The sequence below is a fragment of the Agelaius phoeniceus genome, chromosome 8 (assembly GCF_051311805.1).
Source record: "Agelaius phoeniceus isolate bAgePho1 chromosome 8, bAgePho1.hap1, whole genome shotgun sequence".
In the NCBI taxonomy this organism is placed as follows: Eukaryota; Metazoa; Chordata; class Aves; order Passeriformes; family Icteridae; genus Agelaius; species Agelaius phoeniceus.
Genome location: NC_135272.1, coordinates 18757182 through 18782708, shown reverse-complemented (window position 1 = coordinate 18782708; position 25527 = coordinate 18757182). Strand labels below are relative to the sequence as shown.

Genomic DNA, 25527 nt, shown 5'->3' with positions numbered 1-25527 from the left:
TAAAAGCAGAAAAATATTGCTTTGAACTGGGAAAAATATGCATTGCAATTGAAAAAATTATGAAAGGATGAAAATTTAGTGAAGGCTGGCTTTCATTTAAACATTTTCAGAGGGGTAAAATTATTTAGAAGAAAAAAGAGAAAACAACAAAGAATAATGAATTCAAGACAGTTCTTAGGAACACTGGGTATCTTCATATTTCTATGCATTTTATTACACTACTACTTGGTAGCATTAAACAGTATCAAAGAAACTTCCATGCCTCTTTGCTGGCTGATCTAGAAAAAACAGTGCTGATGCAGTAGAGAAAATTATTGCTTCCAGGGCTAAAAGACTAGTAAACTTTTTGAGAATCATTATTGAACATAAATCTCATATAATACCAATGCTGAAATATCGTTATACTACACCCACTACAAATATTGTTATACTACACTCTTTCATCACACTCCTGTTTTGATCATCCTGGAAATGCAAGGCCTGCCTTTCAAGACAACAACTGCTTTTTATTTATCACTTTAACAGGTTTTAACTCAAAAACCAGATCAGGTTATGCATTTAAAGAGTTTTGACTCTTACCAAGAGAACATGTCTTACACTTTTAATCTTGTATACCTGTAAAAATGGATTCAATGAGACTGTGTTTGTTGAGCAGCTGTATGAGCCATGTCTCAGTATGGGTGAGTGGTGCCCAAGGGCCCTGGCAGAGCCAGGCTCAGCCCTGTGTGCCCGTGCTGTGCAGTATGAACTCACCGTCTGGGAAGTCGGGGTGGCAGAGCTGCAGATCTTTGCAGGTCCGGGCTGGGTTATTCTGAGTGCCCATGGGAAACTTCATGTGCTCAATGTCTTGCTTCAGGGAATTCAGGGAGCCAAAGATCTCCTCCATGCCATCAGTATAATCCAGAATATTATCACCAGCATCAGATAACATATAGTCAGGAGATCTTCTTGTCTTCTTGGCTGACTGGATTGGCAGTGGCTGGATTACCTCACCTGGAGGGCCCTAAGTGGAAAACAACATATCTAATTATATCTTCTGTTAGTTTTTCAGCAGAGAAGGACCACAGAATGTGGCTTGGAGATGCTTTGAATAGGATTTCTTCAAGGTATTTATTTCTTTATTTCACCTTCTTTTCTTTTAGATTCATACCTATGTGCTTTGATTTACTTGAAGAAAAAACCAAAAAAGATTGTAAAAGGCCAAACCATTGTTGTGCTCTAAACTCTTCTCACTACATTGATTTTGGGGATGAGTGTGTTGCCCTCACACAAGTGACACACAGAACTCACAGTTGCCTCTGTATCCCTGTTAATTCCCTCAAGCACAGACATATTCTATGAAAATTGAAAACTCTGGATGTTTCCTATGATAAAAGTGGAAAATTCCACTTGGGGTCTAGGAAACAGTATTTAATTTCAAGAAATTGAAGAACTTCACTCAGGTTTGGACTCTTCATTTTAGTTTGTTATGATATTAAAAATAAATATGGAAACAGAAGAGTATAAGCAGGGGAAACCAGTAAAATTTTGTTTTCTGTGCTTCAATATAACGCTTTAAATAATTATTGCATGAGGGGCTTCTTTGTTTGGGTTGGTTATAGAGGTTTTTTGGGGTGTTCTTTTTGTTTATTCTATTTATTTGTTTTAAGTTTCTTCTGGCTTTTTCAGTGCAGATACATATTTCTGTGCCTGGTGGATCTGTGTTTTCTGAAAAATGAATTTTCAAACCATCATTCATATTTTAGTTCCCAAACATTGTTTTCTACCCTTGTCAAAACAGGTTCATCATGTCAGGGTAATGCAAGATAAGAATTCTTACTTACTGGAGGACCAGGTGGACCAGGTAAGCCACTGTCACCCTTCTGGCCAGCAGGACCCTACAGAGCAATGAAAGGAGTGCAGTGTTGACCATGCTGCACAACGTTTAAAAATAACACACACAAAAGCTAAGGAAAAGAGGAGAAAGTGTAGAGGAGAGTTACTCACACTGGATCCTTTGGAACCTTTGGGACCCTGGGGACCCTATGGGCAAGAACAGGTAACTCTGGTTAGAGTGTACTGCACACAGCTTGGGGGTGGGTAGAACAGGAGGGCTGGATGAAATTACTTACAGGTAATCCAGGAGGACCAGGGGGTCCAAGGGGACCAGCAGGACCAGAAATTCCCTAAAAAGGAGTAAGAGAATAAGCATAGAACTAAAGTATCCTACATACTGGACTGTGTTAAAAAATTGTATCTATAAAAAAAGTAGTTCCATGAAGTGTCCAGCTGTGGTGAGTTTTGAGTTAGGCCATTTGCTAGAGGCCAAAATAGTTGGCAAGTTTAAAATATTAGATCTGACAATGTGAGTTGCTTGTAGTTGTTCTTACACTGACTGCAGTGGATTTTCAGAGCTGTGTTCCTCTTCAGATTGGCTTGGAAACCTCACATTTTACATAGTGCCCTAAAAACATGGCTTAGTAACTAGAAGAGAGGGAGCTGCTTTGGGTAATGCAATCAGAAAATGTGATGAGATTGCTGCTGCTACTTTTATCTTGTTGCTAACTTGTTCTGTGTGCATGTTGGGGTCTATGTGTTTCCTTCGTTTTCCAAAAACACTCTATAACTTCATTTTAAGATGTTTATATTGCTGTGTTTGTACAATGCCTAAGAAAGTTTTAACCTCTTGCAGGAGACTCTGGGTGTTAAGTGTTTAGAACAACTTTCAGAAGGAAGCCTGGAATAAGACACTCCTTCTTACATTTGAAAGAACACAAATATGTTGTACTCACTGCATCACCCTTGGCTCCAGGAGACCCCTGTGGGCCAGGAAGCCCCCGATCACCCTTTTCACCCTGTTCTCCTGGAGGTCCAATCAAGCCAATCAAACCAGGATGTCCCTGAACAAGATTTAAGAAAATATAATTAACATACATTAAAGTAAATGTGCTTTGCAAAAACATAAATTAGACCTTTCTCGTGTTACCACTGTTGCTTGTCAACAATCAACCTGAAAACAAATTATTCTAAAAGTGTATTTATTGTTGTTAGATGGTCTTTTCAACTTTCAGATTATTTGCAAGTTGTGACTTCTTATTCAGTGAAAGAGCTAAGTGCAGTCTTTACTGAAACCAGCAGAGAAATCACAGTACCCTGGGTACAAATTTCATACCAGTTTCCACAGGTAGCTGCTATCAGCATCTCACAGAGTTCCACATGTGATATGGCTGCATAAACAGCTGATCCAAGCAGATAAACAGAACCTGCAGTTCACAAGGCACAGTCATGTTCATGCCTCTTTCTCTACAGGTTTTTCTCTGATACCAAAGCAATCAATGTATTGTTGGGACTCCATAGGAAAATGCTATCTCAGATGTCTCAATCCACTATTTCAAAAGAAAGTATTATAGCTGTTAAATATTTATATTTTTTTCTTTTAAAATAAAAATTGCCAATACTCATAATTTCTACTTGCTTTGCTCTTGTAAACCTGACAGTTCTCTTTACATCAATATCTTTGGGATTCTCATTGCAGGGACCACATGGTCTATAGAATACTACACAGGCAGTAATCCTTTTCTTTCTAGGTGTTTCCAGGATATGGCTTAAAACTTCTTGATTACTCTTAGGGCTGTGGAAGCTGTTTGATAGCATGGTACAATGCCTTGCTGATAAAAACTCTGCTGCTTCTCCCCGCTAATTTTATACAGGTTTTAGACTGGGCTGAAGTTACGAAGACACAACTAATTAGCAAAGCATACCTTCTCTCCTTTGGAACCTGGGTCTCCTTTCAGTCCAGGCAAGCCAGGTGGGCCCTTTATAAATCAAGGGAAGTCATGTTAAAGTAAGTTTTAACATCCTGCTCAAATCACGTTTTCTTGAAATGTTATTGAAGGCAGTTCAAATCAAAGTACACATTCAGTGGTTGATGGTTGTGATTGATGACATGATTTAGAGCCCAAGATGAAATGTATGTTTAAAAAATCATAATGATGTTACAGTGGTATTTAAATTACTTTATAATTAGAAATCTATAAAAGGTTGTATGAATGAGTAGAAATCTATGGAACAGAGGGTCAACTAAATTCTTGATTTGAGAAATCTTTAGATTTTATAAGAATGGCAATGCTGGTTTTGTGTAATTTGTACATAATGAGGTGAAAAATGCAGGCCATGCAGTGCCTGTGCCAAAGACATGAATTTTTCAGAGGCTGTTAATCTCACACTGCACGTGTGTCCATGAGGTGTAGAGCTGCTACACTAAGTCTGTGTCTCCTCACCACTGCTCTCCTGGTGGCAGTGGGCAACTTCTGCTATGGATAGAAGTGATAAGAGACCTTTTCCACCTGGCACATATTCAAAAATGCCATAACATTTCATGTACAAAATATTATTCAGTGCTTATGCTTTCCATCTCCACTTCAGGATATCACTAGATGCAAAAGCCTAAGCAAATACATAATTCATGAATGAAATGTGAAATTTTTAAGCTTTTGGAATGCAGAATTAGACTTTTCACCTGCAGTGTGTTGTGCTCTACTGCAAATCAGGCTTCACACTCTCTTGATACCAATCTTTTGCGGAGGATGGGAGGGGAAGGAGGGAAATCTAACTTGAGAAGCTTTTACATATCAACTTTACTTCCTTAAAATCCAAAATTAAGTTGCAGCAATGCATTAAAAAGTTCTTGTTGAGCTGACAGGAAGTCTGTGCAATTGGAAGTATATAGTTCATTAATATACTCAGCTCCAAATTTTAACAGAATATTTAAGCTCTCAAATGTTAGAAGAGGGATCTTTCAGTGATGTTTTTGGAGGCTTCTGTGAGTGACATGTGGGAAAAGGATGCTCACCAGAGGTCCAGGAGGGCCATCCTGACCTGGTGCTCCAGGCATACCTTGTTCTCCCTAGAAAAAACAAAAAGCTGGCTTTACCAGAGTATATAGAGGAAATGCAACATTTAAGATTTTAGGTGCTCCATGACTTACCACAGGGCCAGGAATGCCCCGGAGACCCTCTGGGCCAGGTTTCCCTGCAGGTCCCTGTGGCCCAACTGGCCCTGTTTTTCCAGGAGCTCCTTCTGCACCAGGTTCACCCTGGAAAGAACAGACCAGGTCAGAGAGGGGCTGAGTTTGGCACTGAAGGGATGTACAAGAGGAAAAGTGCTTTTAAAAGCCACAGTTCTGCACAGGATGATTTGCTGAGTGAAATGTTTCTGGCTTCACAGAGAGGTGTGGTGCCAGCAGAGCGGGCTCCCCTTGCTTGTTGCAGGTGAGCTGTGCTGGGCCTGCACTGCTGGGTCCTCTCCATTACATATTGCTACTAATTCTGGGTCTGAATTTGGATTTTACAGATTGCCTGTTATTACTTTGAAAGGTTCCACACTCAGTGCATCTTAAGTGATTGACTTTTAAATTATAAATAGTTTATATTTCTATGCTTCAAAAAAAATCTTCAGTGTATTACCTTTGCACCTTTTTCGCCTTGTCTGCCTTCAGCACCTGTTGCTCCAGGAGGTCCCTGTAAAATACGGACACTGAGATCATAATCTCAGGTTTTTTCAAATATAACCAGTGAAAAAAATTCTGAAAGTGCAATTCCCACCATATTAATAAGTAGTAAATGCTTACAAAATAACATTAAATTTCTTTTTTGACATTTTATCCACAGGCTAAAAAATACCAAACAGCTCTTATTCCCCTATAAAATTTTCTGGTTTTTTAGAATATCTAAAAGATGATGCAGTTTAATTTGTTTGGGAATATAAAAAAGAAAGTCCAAACAAAAAAAAAAAAACAAACCCAAAACCCCCCCAAAAAACCCCAAAACAAACAAAACCCCCAAGAAAACAGTATACAAAAGAAAAAAGGCAATACTAATTTATATGTACAATAACAATTAATTTTAAACTTGATTTGCATTGAATTCTATCTATTCACTGTAGTTTATCCACTGATTCCAAAAAGGCCTCTCTTTCTACAGGGCACAGTGTGGCAAATACTTCTTTATTCTCTAAGTCAGGGATGGGCTCAGTAAGGGGCCTGATTACACTTGGACAGCCAAAAATTGACATATTATCCACTAAATATGAAAGTGAAAAATAAAAAGACATTTTTCTCCTCCAGAACATCAAGGGCTGATTTTTAGGTCAGGTAATTAATATTCATAGCTTCAGTTATGAACGGGAGCAGTGTCTAGAATTTAATGCACTCTTCTGAAAATGGTTCTCTTATATGCTTAGTTTAGAAAAGATACACTCAAGATAATGGACCAACTGTTCTCCTACAAGGTTAATTTTTAGCCTGGGAAATGTCCTTATTACAAGTAGCTATTTCTTGCCAACCAATGAGCAGCTTAAAGGAACATGAAAGAAAAGTGACTATGCTCAAATGCTGTGATTTTGTCAATCTGTATAAGACTCATCTGTTCATTAATGCAACAAGCAGATTTTTATGTAAAAAAAATGTTCAGAAGATCAGCAACTAGAAAAATTCAATCACTTCCATTTATTTACTGCTTCTGACTTCTTAACTTATAGAAAAACAGTTCAGGCTCCTTAAAGGTAAAGCACCAGAATACAAATTAAATTTTCCAGGTAAGAACTGTACTTCCAGTTAAGCATCTGCCTGTTTGCTTTGTAGGCTCAGGGCTTTGGATCAGTGTTTGACCTAAAGCCATCTTTTATACTAGAGCTGAACTTAGCCCAAACCTTTTATTGTCTGATATATTTACTACCCACTGCTACCTTGGCACATACCTTGAGCAACTCCACTGGTTTTAATTCCTGGAAACTTATATTCATTTTATAGCTATTTACATAGAAGTATATTAAGATCATTCATTTGCTTCTGAAATTAAGCTTTCTCCAGGGTGACACTGAACATCTGCAGCACTGCATGAACCTTTTGGCCAGCAGAGATAGTTCAGACTACATCAAAGATAACGCCAAATGAATTGAATTAACCACAAGAGGACTTTGACCATTTGTTGTGGGTATCAGCAGCTTTTTTCTTTGCTATTTTTAAGAGCTGTAAGGGGTAAAGGACTTAGTTTTATTTCTTCAAAATATAGAGAAGCTTAAACGCCATGGGCCAAATGCTGACTCTTTAAAACAGGAAGAATATTTTAAATCCCTGCTGTTCCAATAATAATTAATGATGTCTGATGTATGTAACCCTTTGTGTAGGTTGTAATTTGTTGGGTGGATCACAGTTTGCAGTGATAATAAGAAAGATCAACAGGTACATAAATAAATTCAGAAGCATTTTAGATACATGACTTTTTTTCTTACATGAATTAGTTAACATGCCCATTTTCTTTACTTGCTTGAAGTTCCCACACGGATTCTAACCCACCCTATCTAAGAGACTGGAAAGGGTTGAATGGGGCAGTCTGTACTTGAGAAATATGGTCTCTGAATAATAGAAAAGAAGCTGCAGCATGAATTAATTAGCAGGGCTAGGCCCACTGTGGTGGCTAAAGTACAAGTACAGTGCCTGCCATTAGCAGCAGTGCCCAGGCTGCCCCGGGCACGGAGCTGCTGCAGGAGCTGCCCCCGGGCTGCTGCAGACCCAGAGCGCTCCTGGCCATTCTCCCACCGCACTGGAGCGCGGCTGGGGCACTGTGACCGCAGGAAGGATCTCCAGAACAGCACTGCACATTAATGCTCTGTTCTCCCCCTCATCACCCCAGCTGCCATGCTGGCTCTCACCAACACTGCACTGTCATTTTGGACATGCTGCCTGAAACGTTTTACCAACCAAGAAGACAAAAGAAATCATGCAGAAACAAACTCATTCTCAACTTTTGTTACATGAACCTATTGAATATTTTTCTCTGTTCTTCCATATTTCATTAAAATAATTTCAGTTGTTGTTTATAGCTGTCATCTGGCTTAAAACATGATTTCCAACACAGAAAAACCATTACCACATTTCATTAGCCTATTGTGATAGGAACCTAGCATATTGTTAGGTATTCTGTGCATTTGAAATCAAGAGAGAAATTAGTTTTTAAGTGGTGAGTACACCCTGCTGAGGCAGAATCATGCTGTAGCCAAAATGGAAAAAAAAAATCTCCTTCATAGAAACACTTTATTTTTTCCTAAGTTATTCAACATTGTATTTAAAGGCAGCAAACCAAATAAACTTCTGGTTTGCAAAATTGCTGGCTTTGCTTCAGTATTGACATCTCTTCTTTTAATGGAAAAAAATGTTATGGCTTCCAGTTGAGAACAAAAATATATCTTACCCTTGTGCTTTAAATTCTAATACTTGATTGGTATATGGAGTTTTATGAGTATGTGGACATCTGATTGTCACTGCCCAGGAAAGCAGCCCAGCCCAGCAGCAGATCCCTAAGCTCAAGTGCCTGGCACACTGAAGGGCTGGGAACACAGGCAAGGAGTGCTGTCTGTGCTGATCTGTATTGACTGCATATTGATCTGAAGAACAAATACTCTCTGAAGGTGCCTTTTCCTCATGCTGCTTTTAACATTTGTCAGATAGAAATCAATGAATTCAAACTAGAAGTGTTACCCAGTACTTTATGGAAAACCAAAACGAAGACCCAAAAGTAAGAGCAAGGGATTAAGTTTCAGAAAAATCATAAAAACAACATAACTGTAGAGGGGTTCAGTCTGTATTTCTAGTTCTAGATAAGCAGCCACAATTAATACTATTACTTGCAGCTAAATTATTGATGTATAAAGCCTTCTGAGCATGTATTTTCCTGATCTGGTGTGTGCACAGATAATTTAAGTCAGAATATGTAAAATAATAATTGCTATTTAATTAAACTTTAAAAAAAAATCACTTCTCAAGACTTTGTCAATTACTATGTCATAGAATTCACCCTTTGTACATTATGGTTTTGGCTTATAAATTTCTTAGATACAATGGAAAAAATATATATGTCCATGTCTTTCACTAGAATTTGCTTCCCAGGGAGATATGGGGAAACTTTTAAACTCTGTAACTAGAGAGAGACTGCTCAAAACTCTGACAGCTGGTAATAAACATGATTTTAGAAGACTGGGCAGTAAAACTGAGGTCAGGTCAGTTACAAAATGGAATGGAAGAGGGGAATGAAAATATATAACAAAATAAATAAGGAGCCTACTGTTGAGGATTTCAAGAGCCTTAAATTAAAAGTATGGATTCTGAGCTCTGCCAGCTTATTATTTCAGAGACCAAAAACCAAAAAATGGAGTGGAATTTTGCTTTCTAGTAGTGTAACCTGAGCTGCACCTCACAGACAGCGATATTACTACTGAAACTGTGTGTCCTTCTCAATCCAAATAAAGACTCTTGATAGGGCTTTTTCTTGAAATTGACTCTACCATACAAGTGATGAAAACTAATGAAAAGCAGTTTTTCCAGGTAAGTATGAACCTTTCAGTCTTCCACTGTTACTTTCTAGTATAACACTAATATAATACAGATTCCCTACAAGTTTGAAATATTCTGGTGCTCAAGTAATGCAGAATCTGATTCTAAAAATGTTTTCTTCAAAATTCAGAAAGGGACTACATTGCAATATTTAGCCATGCATCATCCCTAAATTGGAAATGTGTCAAACCAGAGGTAACATGGAATCTGTGCTTTGAAATTGTTTTTTTTGTCTAGATACAATCAGATAGAATATAGCCCATCTGTGAGGAGTGAGATATTGCCTTTCTGTATAATAAAGCAGGATGTTTTAATTTGATGTCAAGCAAACATACTAATTGCTAATATTCAGTTGAGCCATATTTCAGTTTTAGAATAAGGTTGCTTACATGACCATAATAATTTAAAATATTATAAATACTTTGCATGTTGGTGGAGCAAATAGATTACTGTATAAAATAAATAAAACTAATTGGGCATGTCATTCCACTCAAGCCCATTAAACCAAGCAATTTAACATATTTTGTTAAATAATTCTCAGCTTACATTTAATAATGCTACTTCTTCTGTTTTTTAAGGTGTAAAAACTGCATCTAATTGCTCTGTGAAGCAGACCTAGGGGTTGATGCATCTACTACAATTCTGTGACTGCAACATTATTTACTGGGTTTGATTAGGTATATTTGTAAACCCTGTTAACCTTCAAAAGCTTTAGAAATGGAATAGTTTCATAAATTAAAAAAATGCCTGCCTGTTAGTTTTGTATACAGAGAGGATGATACAGTTCTGCACAGCAGCTGCATTAAAATTATTTTATTTCCAAGACTAAAGACACCAAAACAGACAAATTCTTCCTGCTCCCTGATAGCAGACATGTGCCTAAAGATGATGTCTGCTGTTACTGTCATACCAACTCACTCCTGTTAGCAGACTGATTCAGTAGACACTGAATTCTTGAGTGAAAAGAAAAAGCACCTTTATGGGTAAGCAATGCATTCTTTCCTATGTATTTTTTTGTTCTTTGATTCTTATAACCCATGTTAAAGAGCTTTCTCTGCTGTTTCTGTTTTTTCATTTCTCTCATTACATTACTTCAAAGAAATGACAAGTATCAGATGTGAGTGTCCCAGCATGAAACAAGTAGCTGAAATTCTCAAGGACACAGTGTCTCAGAAAGAGAAGTGTACAAGAGAAGATGAGATATTCCTTACTCTTTTCCCAGGAGGACCAGGTGGGCCAGCTTCACCTGAAGGACCTGGTGGACCCTGCAACAGAAAATTAAAATCACAGCAGTAATAAAGGATGAAGTTCTCATCTTTATTAAATGCCATGGACATCTGCCATGTGTTAGCCCTTTCAATGGATAGAATCTACAGAAACAGAGCTTTGATGCTTAATATGGGTATTGCTCAAGTACTGCTTAAGATATTGGCTTAATTTCATTAGTTCAGCTAATGAAGATTATTTGGCTGCAGCATTTCTTTCTTATGCTCAGAGCTGCTCTATTTTTAGTGCTCCTCAGCAGCTCCAGCAGAAATCCTTTAATACATCACTACTGGTAAAAGAAATTGAGCTCTTGCTTCCCTGTGTTACTGTAATGTGGGCAGCTCTGACTCTTCAAGGAAATTATATAGTTATTTTCAGTATAATACAAAAAGTGTCCACTCTGAAAATATTTTAAGAGTGTGACTGCATAGAAGGCACTGATTTGGCAAAAGATATTTTCTTATCATCAGAGAGATCATGCAGGTGAAATAAAATGAGATAAAAATCTTACAGGTTGACCAGGATCACCATCTTCACCCTTCTCTCCACCAACACCATCCTGACCCTACAGAATTCAAGGAAAATAAACAAAATTAAAAATTCAGCTAATTTAAGCCGCTAACTTTCATATATAAGAGCATTTTTTTTCTATAGAGCATTTTTCCAAGGTCATTATTTTTCAAAACTTTTATAAGATTTCTTAACATTTTTAAGCCTTGAGAAATTCATGAACAGAAAAGCAACGATCTTACAGGCAAGAGTTCATGCCCAAACAAGAAAGAGAGAGGGTCAACTAGAATTAAGTAAAAACTAAGACTAGGACCTAGAACTGTTTTTAAGGTATACTTACAGCTGGACCAGGTTCCCCAGGGGGACCAGGGTCTCCAGGAAAACCAACTGGGCCCTAGATAGATCAGGAAAAAAAGCAAGGAATGTGTCATCCATTGCCAAGCAGGTAGCACTCATCAGAAATCTTTTGTGAAGCATATAATGAACGTAGTGCACTTGCAGGAAATGCTATGGTTCTGTATTCACAGATTGTATTCAGCAATGCTTCACAGTGGTTTGGGTTAGAATTATGAAGCTCACTTACTGGGTTACCCTTAGGCCCATCATCACCTGGAGGTCCTTTAGCACCTGGTGGTCCGGCTGCTCCAGGTGGACCAGCTTCACCTTTTTCTCCCCTTTCACCTTTTGGACCCTGTAGAAAACACATGAAGACAAAAATGCCATCTGGAAATGGAATGGCCAAAAAGATCACAGTGGCAAACTGATTTTTCAAACAATGGAAATGTATCAATTTCCTCAATAAATGGTGGTATGTGAGTGGGAAATAAGGTTCTCTTAGGTCAAGTGCCAAATTCTGCGCCCAGATTTCATCAGTGAACTGTTTCCAGAAAGAGAAACATGCAAGCCAAAGTTAATACTTATGAAAGGAAAAATAGGCATTGTTTTGGGAAGTCTCCATCCTCTGCTAGTACAAGATGTGACTATGATTATATGGAAACAAATGTCATTCTAAAGGTATAAGTTCTCAGCTGAAAATCCAAAGAAAACATACATAAGTGCACAAGTGAACTGAGGACATGCTTACCAAAGCTCTGCCAGATACCACAGTTCACCATAATAAATGTTAATGAAAAGACAACAACATAGTACTCACAGCTGTTCCAGATTCTCCAGGAGGTCCAGGGTTCCCAGCTTCTCCAGGCTCACCCTATAGATGCGTAAGAATAAATTTATGAGTTATTAGGGAGAATATTGTGATGAATTTACTTCTGTAATTGCATATTCTTCCCATGCTTATTTATGTAAACAGCTGATAAGAACGGGTTTTTATTTGGTCTACCTAGAGGGGTTGAGTTATATATGTGGTTTTGCAGAACTGGAGTCTGAAATTTGAGACATAATACATCAAACTAATATGTTCTTGAGCCAGGGAGACTAAACTTCCCTTTGGGCTTTGGGAGATGTTCCCCTTTATTATCCCATATACTGCAAATTTCCTCCTTGTGATTATTGCTATTGCTACTGTTGGAAGAAGAAAGAGCTATATAAAGGAAAGCCTAATGATGAAATAATAGCATCAGTTAGAAAAACTTTCTCCACAGGCTACAGAGGCGTGTGCTGTGTATTTACCAGTGATGGAATTTATTCTGTAAAACAGATGGCTTTCAGAATCATACCAGTATGAAAAGAAAATCCATGCAAGTCAAAGATTGTGCACTATTAACTGAACATTTAAGATAATTCAGTCTCCTTCTGAGCTAATACACAGTATTATCTCAAGGGCTGCCTTTTCAAGTCTTCATTTTAAAGTTTAGTTATGACCAATTATTTTCTAGCTCAGTAGTCTGATGAATAAACTTTAATAGAAAACTCTTCTGTTAGTAGAATATTTAGTTACTAGCATCACAGAAACATAAATCATGGAAGGATAACAGAATATGCTTTGTGATTGTTATGGAGTGCTTGGATAAGAAATACATACTCTTACCCTAAAGGATTTTTCAATCCAACTGCTAATGGGGGGAAATTTTTCCCCAAAATATATTCTTTTTCCAAGAATTACATCTATGAGCAAGAGTAGTTCAGTGCTGAAAATGTATTTTTCCCAATCATTTACTGTATTCATAGAATTGGAATAAATTTGTGTACCCTTCCTAACCTGTGTGATCTCCAACCCCTCTTCATTTTACAACAATTCAGTTAGATCATATATGTCTGTCATTTCCACCTGGTCAGTATAAAACTATAAATCATAAAATACATTTTTAAAACAAAACTTACGGTTTAGATACTGAACCTTTTTTTCAGAGAAGCTCATAGCACCAAGATAACCTCACTGGGACCAGAATTTGGCCCAGTACAAATATTTTATTAGATTAAAGGAAAATATTTCAGTACCTCTCAACTGAATTCCAGACTAGGATAATTAACAGATAACCAATATTTCAGGAGGAATATTAAAATGCCCTTTAAAAAGGGCACTATTAAAGGATGAATGTGCCTTTAGAAACTCTGGTATGTTCTATTAGATATACTAAAATTTGTAGGAACTTCAAAAATTAATGATCTCTTTTAGTGTTTACTTTAGTCTTTACTTCTGTGATGTTACATTCATTTTAAAACAAAACAAAACCTGTAGTGGATGCTTCAGGTCAACAAGTGTTAAGAATGTTTCCTAGGAAAATTCATAATCTTCATTTCCTTATTCTCTGCACAGCATTTAGTGAGTTTGCAGCCTCATTAGCACTGGGGTTTTGTCCATGCCTACTATCAATCAAGTGAGATTTTTGTAGCAACAGAGAATGAAGTCTGGAATCAGCAAAAATATGTTTTTCATGTTAGTAGCCATTCTATATCCATAGAGGCCACTATATAGAGCCTTTCCAAAGGTGAGCCCGTGGCAGACAAAATGAAGCAGTGACATGAGAGCACTGACTGTGCCCAGTCTTTGCTGACAAGCACTTGTGCAGTGCAATCCCCTTGGCAGCTTCTCAGAGACAGAGTTCTTCTGCCTTCCTGCCTAATGATACTCTAATTAATGATGATCCACATTTGATTAATAATACGATTCTTACCCCTCCTGTTGACAAACACATCTTCCTTCCATCCCACAACACTGGGCTGCCTCTGACCTACACTTGGGAGCTCTGGGGGAGCACTGGGGGTGCCTGCTCCAGCACACATGGTGACATTGGCTCTGTGCACTGCAGCTCCCCAGCAAGCAGCAGTGTGGAAAACTGAGAAACTGAAAAGGCTAGAAAATGTCAAAATGTTCCCTTAAAGGGCATTTGTGAAAGATGAGACCAGTTAAAGTTTCATCTCACATTAATATTGCTGTATCGTTGCTCTACTATAAAATCTGTCCCCTCCATGTATGCAGTCCTTGTTTTATCTGACAGTGATTTCCATGTTCCAAGTATCAGGTACCATGAAATGCTGCATTTGGTTTAGATAACTGTAAAGGGAGTTAAATAGTGTTTTGATAGAGAAGACAGTACCTGATATATATATTCACAGAGTGCATGTTTATAGCTACTAAAACCTGTGTAATGTATAGCTATTGTTGACCCTGGTCTTTCTTTTCATTTTTAGTAACAATGGCATTAATTCAGAATCTTCTCCATAGGAAATATTTCATGTTCTGTTGGGAAACAGATTTTATGATCTAATAATATATTTATTCCACCTCTAGAGATTTTTCTGTCTCTTTTTAGCAGCTCAGATCTTTTAAAAGTTACTGTGGTCTTTTTTAGGCAAAGCCTTCCTCTGACAGAATTTCAAAAAGAAAGACATCTTAAACTACAAAGGGTCATGTCATTTTGCAGACATGCTTAATTTTGAAAACCTTCTTGGATTAAGCAAGCAGAATGGTTTCTACCAAGCTAGGAAAAGTAGTTTAAAAGTTAAAATATTAAAAAAAAAGTTTTAAGGTTTAAAAAATGTTGTTTTCCTTATGATCAGTTCTAGAGAACTGATATCCAAAGCACAGAGATAGTGGATGGAAGGCTGCCACCTTTTGGTTAAATTCTGGGACATGGTCTTTAATTTTATAACAATGAGAGGCAACTTTGCAACTGACTGGGTTGTGAAAAGTTAGTTTTGCTCCTTTTTGCCATTCTCAAAAAACAAAAAAAAAAAGAGAAATTGTAACTCTAGAAGAGAATCCCTTTTGTATAGGTCTGCATATGTGTTATATATAATGGCTCTGTGGAGAACTAAATTTAATTGAGAGAAATTCTAAAGGCTGTGTTTTCATAGGGGGCTCTTGTTTGCAGTGTTGGGGAGATGGAGAAGGATGAGAAAAAAATCCCAGTTAGGAGGTATGTGAAGTTATTAAAAGTAATTTTTTAGGATGGATGTTCAGGTAGCCTAAACTTTCACAGACATGCCTTGATTAGGTACCTTAGCAGTGTCTACACATATGTGTGTGGGAAAATGACATTTACACATAAAATTGTCTGTGAACACTTATCAAACATGTTCCTAAACTTAGAGCCAGGCTACTCAATTGATTTTGTCCTCTCACTTCCACCTGCAGTAGAAATCAATGATTAAGCATGAGAACTATTGATCTCACTTGTTTACTGTGTTGGACTCCTTATTAGTGTACTACTTTGGAAAGTTTTTTTGGAACAATAGAATAGGAAGAAATTTAAACCCAGATGAGTATCGTGGTTTTCTAACACCAGACCTTTTCATGCAGTAAACCAGGCCTGAACTCTGAGAGGCTACAGAATGAGTGCTTAGGTTCTGCAGACATTGGGTTTGCATTGCTCTCTAACTCTAATGGTTTCTAATTACTGTGGAAGGGAGAGGGGGTAGAAGAACAGCACAGTGCTCAGTGCAATTATCACAAACTAATCTAAATTAGAAAGGCAAATTTATTTCATTCGGTTCTGTGAAAGTGTGAGGTTAACATTACTTGATCTGTTTCCCCTCTGTTGTAAATTCTTATGTACATTCTAAGGCACAGGTTAGAGAAGTCATGAGCAACTTCCTGCCCGTTTAGAATATCTGCATGTTAAACCTTTGATATCAAATTAGAGATAAGAGTGTGTAGGTACATTTGGTTTTCCCTTTCTGTAAATTAAAAGCAGAAGGAAGTGACTGCTCGTGGTGTGGCAGCTGGATTCAAGGGTTCTGCTGAGTGTCAGACTGCCAGGCCTCGCTGGGGGTTCCAGCAATAGTAATGCAGGGCTGCAGGAGCAATTGCAGCACTGATGCCTTTGAACATGCAGGCTCTTGTGTGCAGAGCAGGGAAACAACAACTGGTTAAAAATGCACAGCACTAAGTGTGACAAAAATTGTTTATCTCTTCCAGAAGATAAGGGGGCTTTGAAACCTGTGTAGGAATGAAAAAATATCTCCTGGTCAAACCATTAAAATATGCAAGTGAGCAAACCTACTTCTCTCCTCAGCAGTAACAGGGATGATGCCAAAATGTTTGTCCACATTCTTTACTCACTGTACTGAATTATCTGTAGTAGGGTGTGTCTTTCCTGAAAGGGGTGCAGAGGCCAAAGCATGCTGACATAATAAGAAAAACATTGGGGGAAAAATGTGTGGGAAGAAAAGGAAAAGAAAAAATGCATGTTTTGTTTAAAAGCATGACCTGTCCTCCCACTGCAGAAACTTTCTCCCCCTGAAAAAATAACTCTTGATGATATCTCAGCTTGAAAACTCATTAAATGGAACTGAAATTAAGAAGGAAGATACCCTAAGAAAGAAAATAACCTGGCATGTACTAAAACTTGAGGAGGAGGAGGGAGGAAAGTAATTACAATTATATAAACTTCCAAAATAATACACTTGGAAGCTTCTCTTTGTGAATGCAGAGAATATGGGATATTAGCTAGAGGAAATAAAAAATGACAAGCTAGTGATAAACAGTCTGAACTTCATGTTCTTGAATTAAATTTCATGGCCTAATCATCACAAATGGTGATTCTAAATCACACAGATGAGTTACAGGGAGAAATAAAGGAGGAAGGGGTTCAATATAAGGCAATGTGTTTAGAAAATGTCTGGAATATAATTTGATTGTGAAATGCTGAAAATTGAAGAGGTGACTGAAACCAATGGCAAAAATTCCTATGAAGTTCAATGGGCCACAATATTATACAAGGTAGGGTTTTTTTAAAGTACTGAATATAATTGGGTGCTACCCTGGATGTTCTCATAATTAACGTTTTTCTCAGTAGTGGTCACAGGAAAATTTTTTCTTCCCACAATGCCCATTATTATTTGTATTCCACTGAAATACAGACTCTCTTTTCCCAGTAACTTTTTATTTCTCTCAACTCCTAGATTGTGTCACATTTTTGGAACTCTTCCCAGAGAGAAGAAAACAAATCCTGCAGTCCTTCATGAGGCCAAGATATTTTTTAAAGTAGATTGCATGAACAATGTCATGAACTTGGGACATTAGAAGGAATATCCTTGCTAATAATGCAGTCAAGCAGGAAGGCATCGTGTTTTGTGTGTCTTGTGCAATTTTGGGGAAAAAGATTGAAAACACCAGAATGCTGCTGCTCCCAAGAGGTGAGCTGATGCTCAGAGCCACATCCTGAGAAGGAAGCTCTGCAGTGAAGCACTGCCAGCTTGACACAATGACATCTGTTTGGTCTCAAAGGACAGTAAGGGAGACAAAGTAGGATATTTCTCCATCAAACCCAATTTTATGTTATATTATTCTAGTACACTCTTCGCCACGTCCCAGAGCACAGGTAAGTGATTTAGTTGATGGGCATGCAGGAAAAAAAACAAACCATGAAACACCTGAAGATTCTGTTAAAAGGCTGGTTTAGTTAGAAAAAGGGAAATCTTGCTTCATGTTCTTAAAAGTTGAAAATATAGAAAGCTTTCTGAAAAACTACCAATACTGACATTCCTAGAGATGTCTTTTCTAGGATTCACTGACATTGGTGTTTCTTTGAACATATGTGATACTCTGTGACAAATCATTAAGTACTCAAGAGCAATCTACATAGTTTCTCAATAAGCAATTTATATATTGGCCTGAAATATATTTCTATTTTGTTTCCTCCATCTTACGCTCCACTCAGGATCTTCTTTTCTGTTCCAAAGTCCAGGAAAGAATTAATGTTAAATCTGTAACATTACAGCAAAAGGCTTTTAGGCTTACGTAGGGGATGTGGTTGAGGTCATGTAGCTTGATAAAATAAACATAAACAAGCATTTTAAGACTCTCTTTTGAACTTCTTGCTTGCTCAGCACTATATAATAGTTTACTCTCTTGCTTCAAATAAATCACAGGAAAAAAAAGCCCTTATATCCCTGCATATCTCATCTTTCCTTTAAGAACAAGGAAAATACAATCTAGCATGTTCCTTGGGTAAAATATGAAAGTCACCAATCAAGAAAAAACTCACTCCATATCCTGGCAGAAAATTTTCTGAATAGAGAACTGAAAATAGCAATGAAAAGGATTTTAATAAATGAATGTCATGTAGCATTGCTATTCCAATGTTTTCTCTTCCTTGGGGGTTTCCATCCACACTCACCTTTTCACCAACACCTCCAACAGAGCCAATTGAGCCTGGGGGACCTTGAGGACCCTACAGTGATAAAATATTTTTGTTATCCAAAACATGGTCATCCAAAATAGGGTGCTTATTACTCAATTAGCAAGACAAAATATATATTGATTCTTACATCAGCTCCATTAGGACCCTGGGGACCTCTGGGACCTGGTGGGCCAGGTGGACCCTGTATCAAACAGACAATGTGATATGACAGAATTATAGAACAGATATAATAGAGTTACCATCAGGAAGAATTTCTGACCAATGAAAAATAATATACTCAATCTGTAGAGGCTTTTAATCTTCACCATGCAGTAGGAACAGCAGGGCCATATTGCTGCCTGCTGGATGAGTTCAAAGGCTGTGTCACACAGTACCTGAGCTGGACATGACCTGATGCTTAGGAGCCCCTGAGGATTGGTTCTTTCCCTGCAGGTTCCCTGCACGCCCATCCCACTGCCAGAGAGCTGGAGCAGCCCAAGCGCCTGTGACAGCCCTGGGGCTGATCTGCACCATGGTGCCTACAGATGGGCACAAGTGAAGCAGCCAGACTTGGCACAAGGTGCTGGAGGCAAATGTAGGGAGCAGAGAGCTTGCACAGCACTCAGGCACAGCCCACAAGGGGTTCTGTCAGCAGGAGAAACAGCTGGAAAATGCATCACCCAGGGGAAGTAAACAGAGCCAAGCAGTGTTTGCCATCTCCTGGCCTGCATACCTGACACTCTATGTTAATAACAATGGCCTGAACTCCAGGAAGGCAGCTCCAGACTCTCTGGTGCAGTGGTATCTACTTTTCCTCTTTCTTCCCTGAATCTGATTGCCATTGTCCTGTCTCAGGCACACAGAACATCTGTTTTGCTATCTATTTTTCAGTGTTTTCTCATGTTAGATAAATCTCAATATTAATGATGAGGGGATAGATGTGGGAAAGCAAAGAAAATCCCAGAGAGAGTTTATGTTACACAAAATGTTTCATACTCAGTCACCAAATTCAGGAGTATCTTATCAAATGGTGAGCTATAGAGAAAAGACAATAATATCTGGAGAATATTTATGTCCTTTATAGTGACCAGTGAGGAAGAAGCCTTACCATTGGGCCCACATCTCCATTTTCACCTTTTTCACCTGGTGGGCCAGGCAGACCCTAAAAAACACAGGGAAGAATACTGTAAGTAGGATCCCTGGAATGATTAGTTATAAATCAATATGAAACAATGTAAATCAGATCTAAACATCAAACTTGTGAACTTGGGAGGGGGCAGGATGGTGGAACAAGAAGAAAAAGACCTATTTAAATTAAAATGGAAAGAAAGGAAAGGGAGCTTTTCATATTTCAGTATAGATAGTCATAGGATCCTTAAACTAGGTGACACAATAAATTTAGAGGGGAAAAACCCCGAAAAACACAGAGAAGTGCTAAACTGGGTGATTTTAAAAACACTGCCAGGATTATCCAGAGCTCTGGTGGGAGTCTGGATAATTTATGCTCTTATATATATGTATATATATGCACATTAAATCTGTTGTTTATGCATGAACCCCATCAGTGTGGGATTTTTCAGTTCTAATTAAATGATGCTATCATTTATTTAATAATAGACAGTAGTAATTCAGTTTCTGACACAGAAATCAGTGTTCCTACACTTTTTCTGTTACATCTTGTTTTAGAGATGTAAGGTAAAATAATAAAGGAATTTACCTGTAAGCCAATAGGGCCTGGGGGCCCGGGGAAGCCTCGAGGACCTTCGTCACCTTTTTGCCCAAACATCCCTTGCTGACCTCTTGGGCCTGGCTCTCCATCACCTCCCTGTTGGGAAACAATGAAGAGCAAAACTATCACAGCTCTGATAATAGCAACAGGAAAAGCTCCATGGAAATGACTGGGAAACAGCTACCAAAGGGCTCAGAATCACACCAGGTATCCTTACAATGCATGTCTGTCATCTTGGCTGGATGAAATCTGTTGCACAAACAGAATGCCAGCACGTGCTCTGGTTTAATATAGGTCAATTAGTGCTGCATTTCTCACAGAAATTTTCCCTGAGTTCCCCCTCTCTATCACATTGGCATAAACATTCTAGCTGTTGAATATCTCTGTAAATATGAGTAGCACAGGGTTCTACCAATACTCAGGGTAAAAGAATTCAGAGCCTTTCAAATAAAAATAAGAATTAATTCACAGGTGGATTTTAAAAAAAGATAATCTCTTTTAACTGCATCTGTACTGAGCTGCCAAACACACCACCAAACAAGTTCACTGAAAGGATGGCCATTGTTCACTATTTCCAGGATTTAATTTTTAATGATTTTGTCAAATTATTGCCCTGCTGTAAATCTGCCATACAGTAACACCCACGCAGGCTTGTTTACAATAAAGAACTGCATGTAAGTGGGCAGGGACAGCACTGTTAGTGGTGTTCTGAAATATATTCCAGAGTAAGGAGCAAACGGTTCAAAGAAGTCAGGATCAGCTGAGTTATGCAAGGTTGGGGCTGGCTCTGAACTTACAGCAATCCCTGGGGCTCCAACAGGACCCTGCAGACCTGGGGGACCTGGAGGACCCTGCAACAAACACACATCCAAAGGACAAATTAGTGATTGTGACATCTGCAATGAGATTAAAAGCAAATACAGACATGACAGAAAACCCAACTTGCACGACCGCAATCTATGCAGCATTTCCATGTTTCTCTATAGAGGATGTAGCATCACAAGTCCTTTGCAAAATCACAAGTCCTTTCCATTCAGTACAAACTATTTATCTCTCAAAAACTCCGATTTTCACATCTATAATAGACAATGTTGGCATTTGTTAGAAGCTCATTTTAATGTTTCTGAATAAATTTCCATGCGAACATGAATCAAAATGAATTTTTTTTCCACAATTAAAAATATCAAAACTTTCAATGAGGTTTATGCCAAATATCACTCAAACTTTAAAGCATCATCTAAAAATCTAGCTTTAATTCAAATGCTTATTATTTGGAGTAGTTTTTATGAAACTAATTATTTTTGCAATGGCACAAAGCTTATTTTGACCTCTAGGAGACATGAAAAGGTGCAAGTTCTTGCTGAGCACTGGGAATCACATTCTCTTTGATATTAAGTCTCTTTTCAACAGAATGACCAAAAACCCCAGTCTGTGAGAGGAACATCTTTTTTTCATTCCCCCTGCAGAATAATAACTAATTTATAATTCACGTAATTGAAAGTCAGTCATGCAGATGTGATATAATGAAGCTATCACAGTACAGGAACTCAAGATCCTACTTTATGATGAGGTGTGAATGATGTCATTTGAGTTTTGTTTTTGCCACACTAGAGGAAGTAGACCGATGAAGAGTTATGATAAGAAGGCACAAAACTCAACACCTGGCATTGGCTAATTCTAGTCTATTTCAGATGCCAAGTTCTCTGCAACTTCTAGGCTTCAAATTCTGGTTTAGAGCAGAATAATGCCGTCATTTACAGACTTTGCTAGGGATAAAATTAGATTATTGTGCCCTTTATAAAGAGAATTAAATAAAGTGACTTCTTAAGTCTTGCAGTCTATTTCTTTCTCTGGGTTTTATATATACTTTGGACCATTTTATTTCCTAGGGAGTATGAAGCATCAAGCTCCGTATTTCTTCTCTTTTACAGTTTTATTTTTGTCCCATACCTGATGGCAATACATGAAACAAAGCTTTCTAGCTTTTGCGGTGACATATCTAAATGAAAGGACTCTGAGGAATGCTCCAGCTGACTGGCAAGTGTTACCATGAGAAAGGGATTTGGCATGCATGGATTTTTCTACACTCTTCGAGATGCTTCAATGTGCTCCTTCATTTTACAGGCTCTGGAATGAGGCCTACACATTTTTAAACTCATTTAAAAACCCATTTTGATATAAAGCACTGTTGGAACGTTCTCTGCAGTTGATTAACGAGGAGTTATTTGGACACATGGCCAGATTCTTTTTTGCCATTGCTTTGGAGGGCAAATGGAGAAAGACTGATCAGTATAATGAGAGAATCCTCAGTTAATAAAGGCAGCTGTGATAACTGAGGAGGTTTTGAAGTTCAAGAGAGGACAGCGCATCAACAACAAAATTGTGCTGTCTTAACTAGAATACAAAAACATAGTTAGGCACAGGGTTTTCAAACCCACAAAAAGAAATCTTTGTTAGTTTCAATGGGGAATTGAAGATTTTTCCAGCTCTTCTTAAACAGGAAAAATGAATCACTTCTTTGATCAGGATCCTTGCTGTGATCAGGCTCTAAATGCCCACCAAGGCCTTTTGTGGGTGGTTTGAGATTGTAAATATCTGTTCTTTATGTCCTGTGATTTCAGAACTGGTACTTCCTTGTCAGAACCTTCCAGAGGTGACCAACAAGCCCTTTCTCCCTGCCCCAACAGGCATCTGTCAGCATCTTGAAAGGAAAGCAGATTTAAAATGAACACATTCTGAAATTGTCAGGGTTGAATGACTGCAGTTGAGGGCAAATAGATCCAAGACATGTGACTCCAACCAGAGTTACATTCACTTCAACTAAGGCTTCAACACTGAATCCTGTATTTCAAGAAAAAATGTGTAATATTCTCAAATGCATTAAACCTTGAGACTGGGAGTCCAGGATACATTCTCAAATGATAATGCTGCAGACATTTTATTTGTAAAGCAGGTCTGCTGGAGAAGGCCCAAATGCATCAGTACTCACTATGGGAACTGTGGTCACAGTCTAATGCTCAGCATAACTAGCTATGCTAAAGTTATCTGAAACAGAAGAGTGCAGCTTGTGTTTTTCCCTGAATTTCTCTGATGCAAAGCATTTCTAATGAAGAGGCATGGCAAAGGGGAAAACAGGACGTGCCTGTGACCACATGCAAAGCCTGAAGTGGAACTGGATCAGAGGCTGGAACTAGCTGATCCTCAAGATCATTTCCAGCCCAAGCCATTCTGTGATTCTGTGACCTGTGATTTGCTTGAGTATGTACATATCCTCCCATAAACATCATCTGATATTATGTAAGCCATAAATTTGGTGTAATTATTTAAAGTAATGTACTGTTATGTAACTTGTCAATCTCAAAAATCACACTGTTTTCAAGATAAATTTACTTAGCCATGAATACCCCTGTGCTGAGTTTGGAGCTTTGCTAACTGTGAATAGTGTTGAAATATAGCAATAAAAGGGATCTTTCTGCCATTACTTCTCAATTGTTTCTTAAGGAAAACTATTCAAGTAAAGTACCAGTTTATATTGAATTTGAACAGAATTGAAAACATACCATTTTGAGTTTTTAGAAAAGAAGCCAAAATCAAATGGAAATAAATAAATGCTAGTTTTATTCTTTCTAGCTTCAAATTTCACAGTGAAAAAAGCTTAATTTTATATGTCTGGCCTAAATAAAAGAAAAGGAAGAGCTTGAAGTTTAGAATTAATTTTTGAAGGTAGAAAAATGTCAAATCAAAATACTAGTGAACCTAGGTCCTAGGTTCACTAATAGGCCTAATGATAATATATGAAAACTTGAATAAGCCATTTCATCTGCCATCAGTTAATTGTGCTCCCCAGGAAGGGGAAAGCATTATCCTTTGGAAATTTTAAAACTACATTAGTAGATTCCTTTGCTGAGTCTCCACAGTTTCCATCCTCATGGCTAAGAAGCCAAAGCTGGGAATGTTCACACAGTGCAGTCAGTGAAGTTCAACACAGTAAAAGAACATATGGGAATTCGTGGTCTCTCCAGTTCAAATGCAGAATGGAGGAATTTCAGTGATACAGGAAAGGTGCTTAAGAATGTAGTTTATATTTTGTAATGATTCTGTAAGCTCTAGGAATATGAGCAATAATAAATACATGCCTGGATCTGTAAGTACAAACCTCTAGTATTGCATTAAAAGAACATTATTTTGAAGGAACATTTTAGGAGTGTGTGTTTTTTTCTGCTCATTTATGTAGCAAAGTTACCTGCATACTTCATGCATGAATACCTTTTATTTATAAAGAACAGATGTAATGCACAAAGGATTTTGCTACTCACGTTTTCTCCTTTGTCACCTTTACTACCTTTCTGACCTGGTTCACCAATTTCACCCTGTAATTGAAAGTTAAAAGTTAAACTTATTTAAAATGTTCTCCTTCACACTCAGCTGAAGTCAATATCATGGTATCTCCAACTGTTCTCTTTGATATGATTATTCTATGTTTTATGCTGCTGATTCAAGTGAAAGCCTAAAGGGAGCAATTCTGCAGTGATCAATAATATGTCATATTAATCCAGATATTGATTGCTGAATTGAAAAGGACAACAAGGCCTGGCTTTGAAGTATAATGCTACTGAGCTCTAAATAAAGGAAATTGTGTTGCTTATGTCACCTTCAATATGAACTTATAATGAAAGTAGTGTGATTTATAGACTCATGTAACTGTTTATGACTGAACTACTGCTTCTCACTGGAGTGTACAGTATTTCCAAACTTCAAAATTATTCAAATCACCAAGAAACCACATTAGAAAAGAATGTTTTCTTTATACAATAATAAAAGACAATTAAATTAAATCACAGAAAATACCATCTATGGGATAAATAACACTCATGAATCACAAAAATGAAAGTTGAAATCTTTACCTTTACCCTGTGCTAACTAACAGAAAAGTGCTGGGTCAAGCAACCACACCAGATGATCCTGAAAGGTGTCATATTTTAAATTCTGCCAGAGGTCAATAGAATATCTCTGCTGTGAACATAATTATTTTGACACCCTCAACCTACCAGCACAACCTCTGGTGGTTCTGAATCCCTGTATATTACTGAAGACATTTAATCTTACTCATTCAGTAAACCAAATTTCTA

The 25527-nt window shown here is 37.8% G+C and overlaps 1 protein-coding gene and 1 long non-coding RNA gene across 10 annotated transcripts in view; one reads left to right on the top strand and one right to left on the bottom strand.

Annotated features, from left to right (window-relative positions):
• LOC129123774 (uncharacterized) overlaps positions 1–18617 on the top strand; it is a 157967-nt gene extending 139350 nt beyond the window's left edge. The window contains exons 12-16 of the long non-coding RNA XR_013183246.1: positions 1044–1106; positions 1781–1843; positions 3690–3787; positions 10590–10780; positions 17450–18617. This is a non-coding gene — a long non-coding RNA (uncharacterized LOC129123774). The remainder of the gene's footprint in view (positions 1–1043; positions 1107–1780; positions 1844–3689; positions 3788–10589; positions 10781–17449) is intronic.
• COL11A1 (collagen type XI alpha 1 chain) overlaps positions 1–25527 on the bottom strand; it is a 125626-nt gene that overhangs the window by 6203 nt on the left and 93896 nt on the right. For 7 of the 9 annotated variants that reach the window (XM_077182136.1, XM_077182139.1, XM_077182138.1 and 4 more), the window contains 20 exons: positions 24715–24768; positions 21196–21249; positions 20387–20494; positions 19778–19831; positions 18818–18871; positions 18667–18720; positions 12297–12350; positions 11727–11834; positions 11484–11537; positions 11145–11198; positions 10579–10632; positions 5445–5498; positions 4967–5074; positions 4832–4885; positions 3741–3794; positions 2772–2879; positions 2112–2165; positions 1987–2022; positions 1824–1877; positions 754–1003 (listed from right to left, as the gene is read on the bottom strand). In XM_077182136.1, the coding sequence (XP_077038251.1) occupies positions 754–1003; positions 1824–1877; positions 1987–2022; positions 2112–2165; positions 2772–2879; positions 3741–3794; positions 4832–4885; positions 4967–5074; positions 5445–5498; positions 10579–10632; positions 11145–11198; positions 11484–11537; positions 11727–11834; positions 12297–12350; positions 18667–18720; positions 18818–18871; positions 19778–19831; positions 20387–20494; positions 21196–21249; positions 24715–24768 (1474 nt within the window). Of the gene's footprint in view, positions 1–753; positions 1004–1823; positions 1878–1986; positions 2023–2111; positions 2166–2771; positions 2880–3740; positions 3795–4203; positions 4293–4831; positions 4886–4966; positions 5075–5444; positions 5499–10578; positions 10633–11144; positions 11199–11483; positions 11538–11726; positions 11835–12296; positions 12351–18666; positions 18721–18817; positions 18872–19777; positions 19832–20386; positions 20495–21195; positions 21250–24714; positions 24769–25527 lie in introns of those variants that run through there. The other 2 variants (XM_077182143.1, XM_077182144.1) reach the window with 2 other exon arrangements.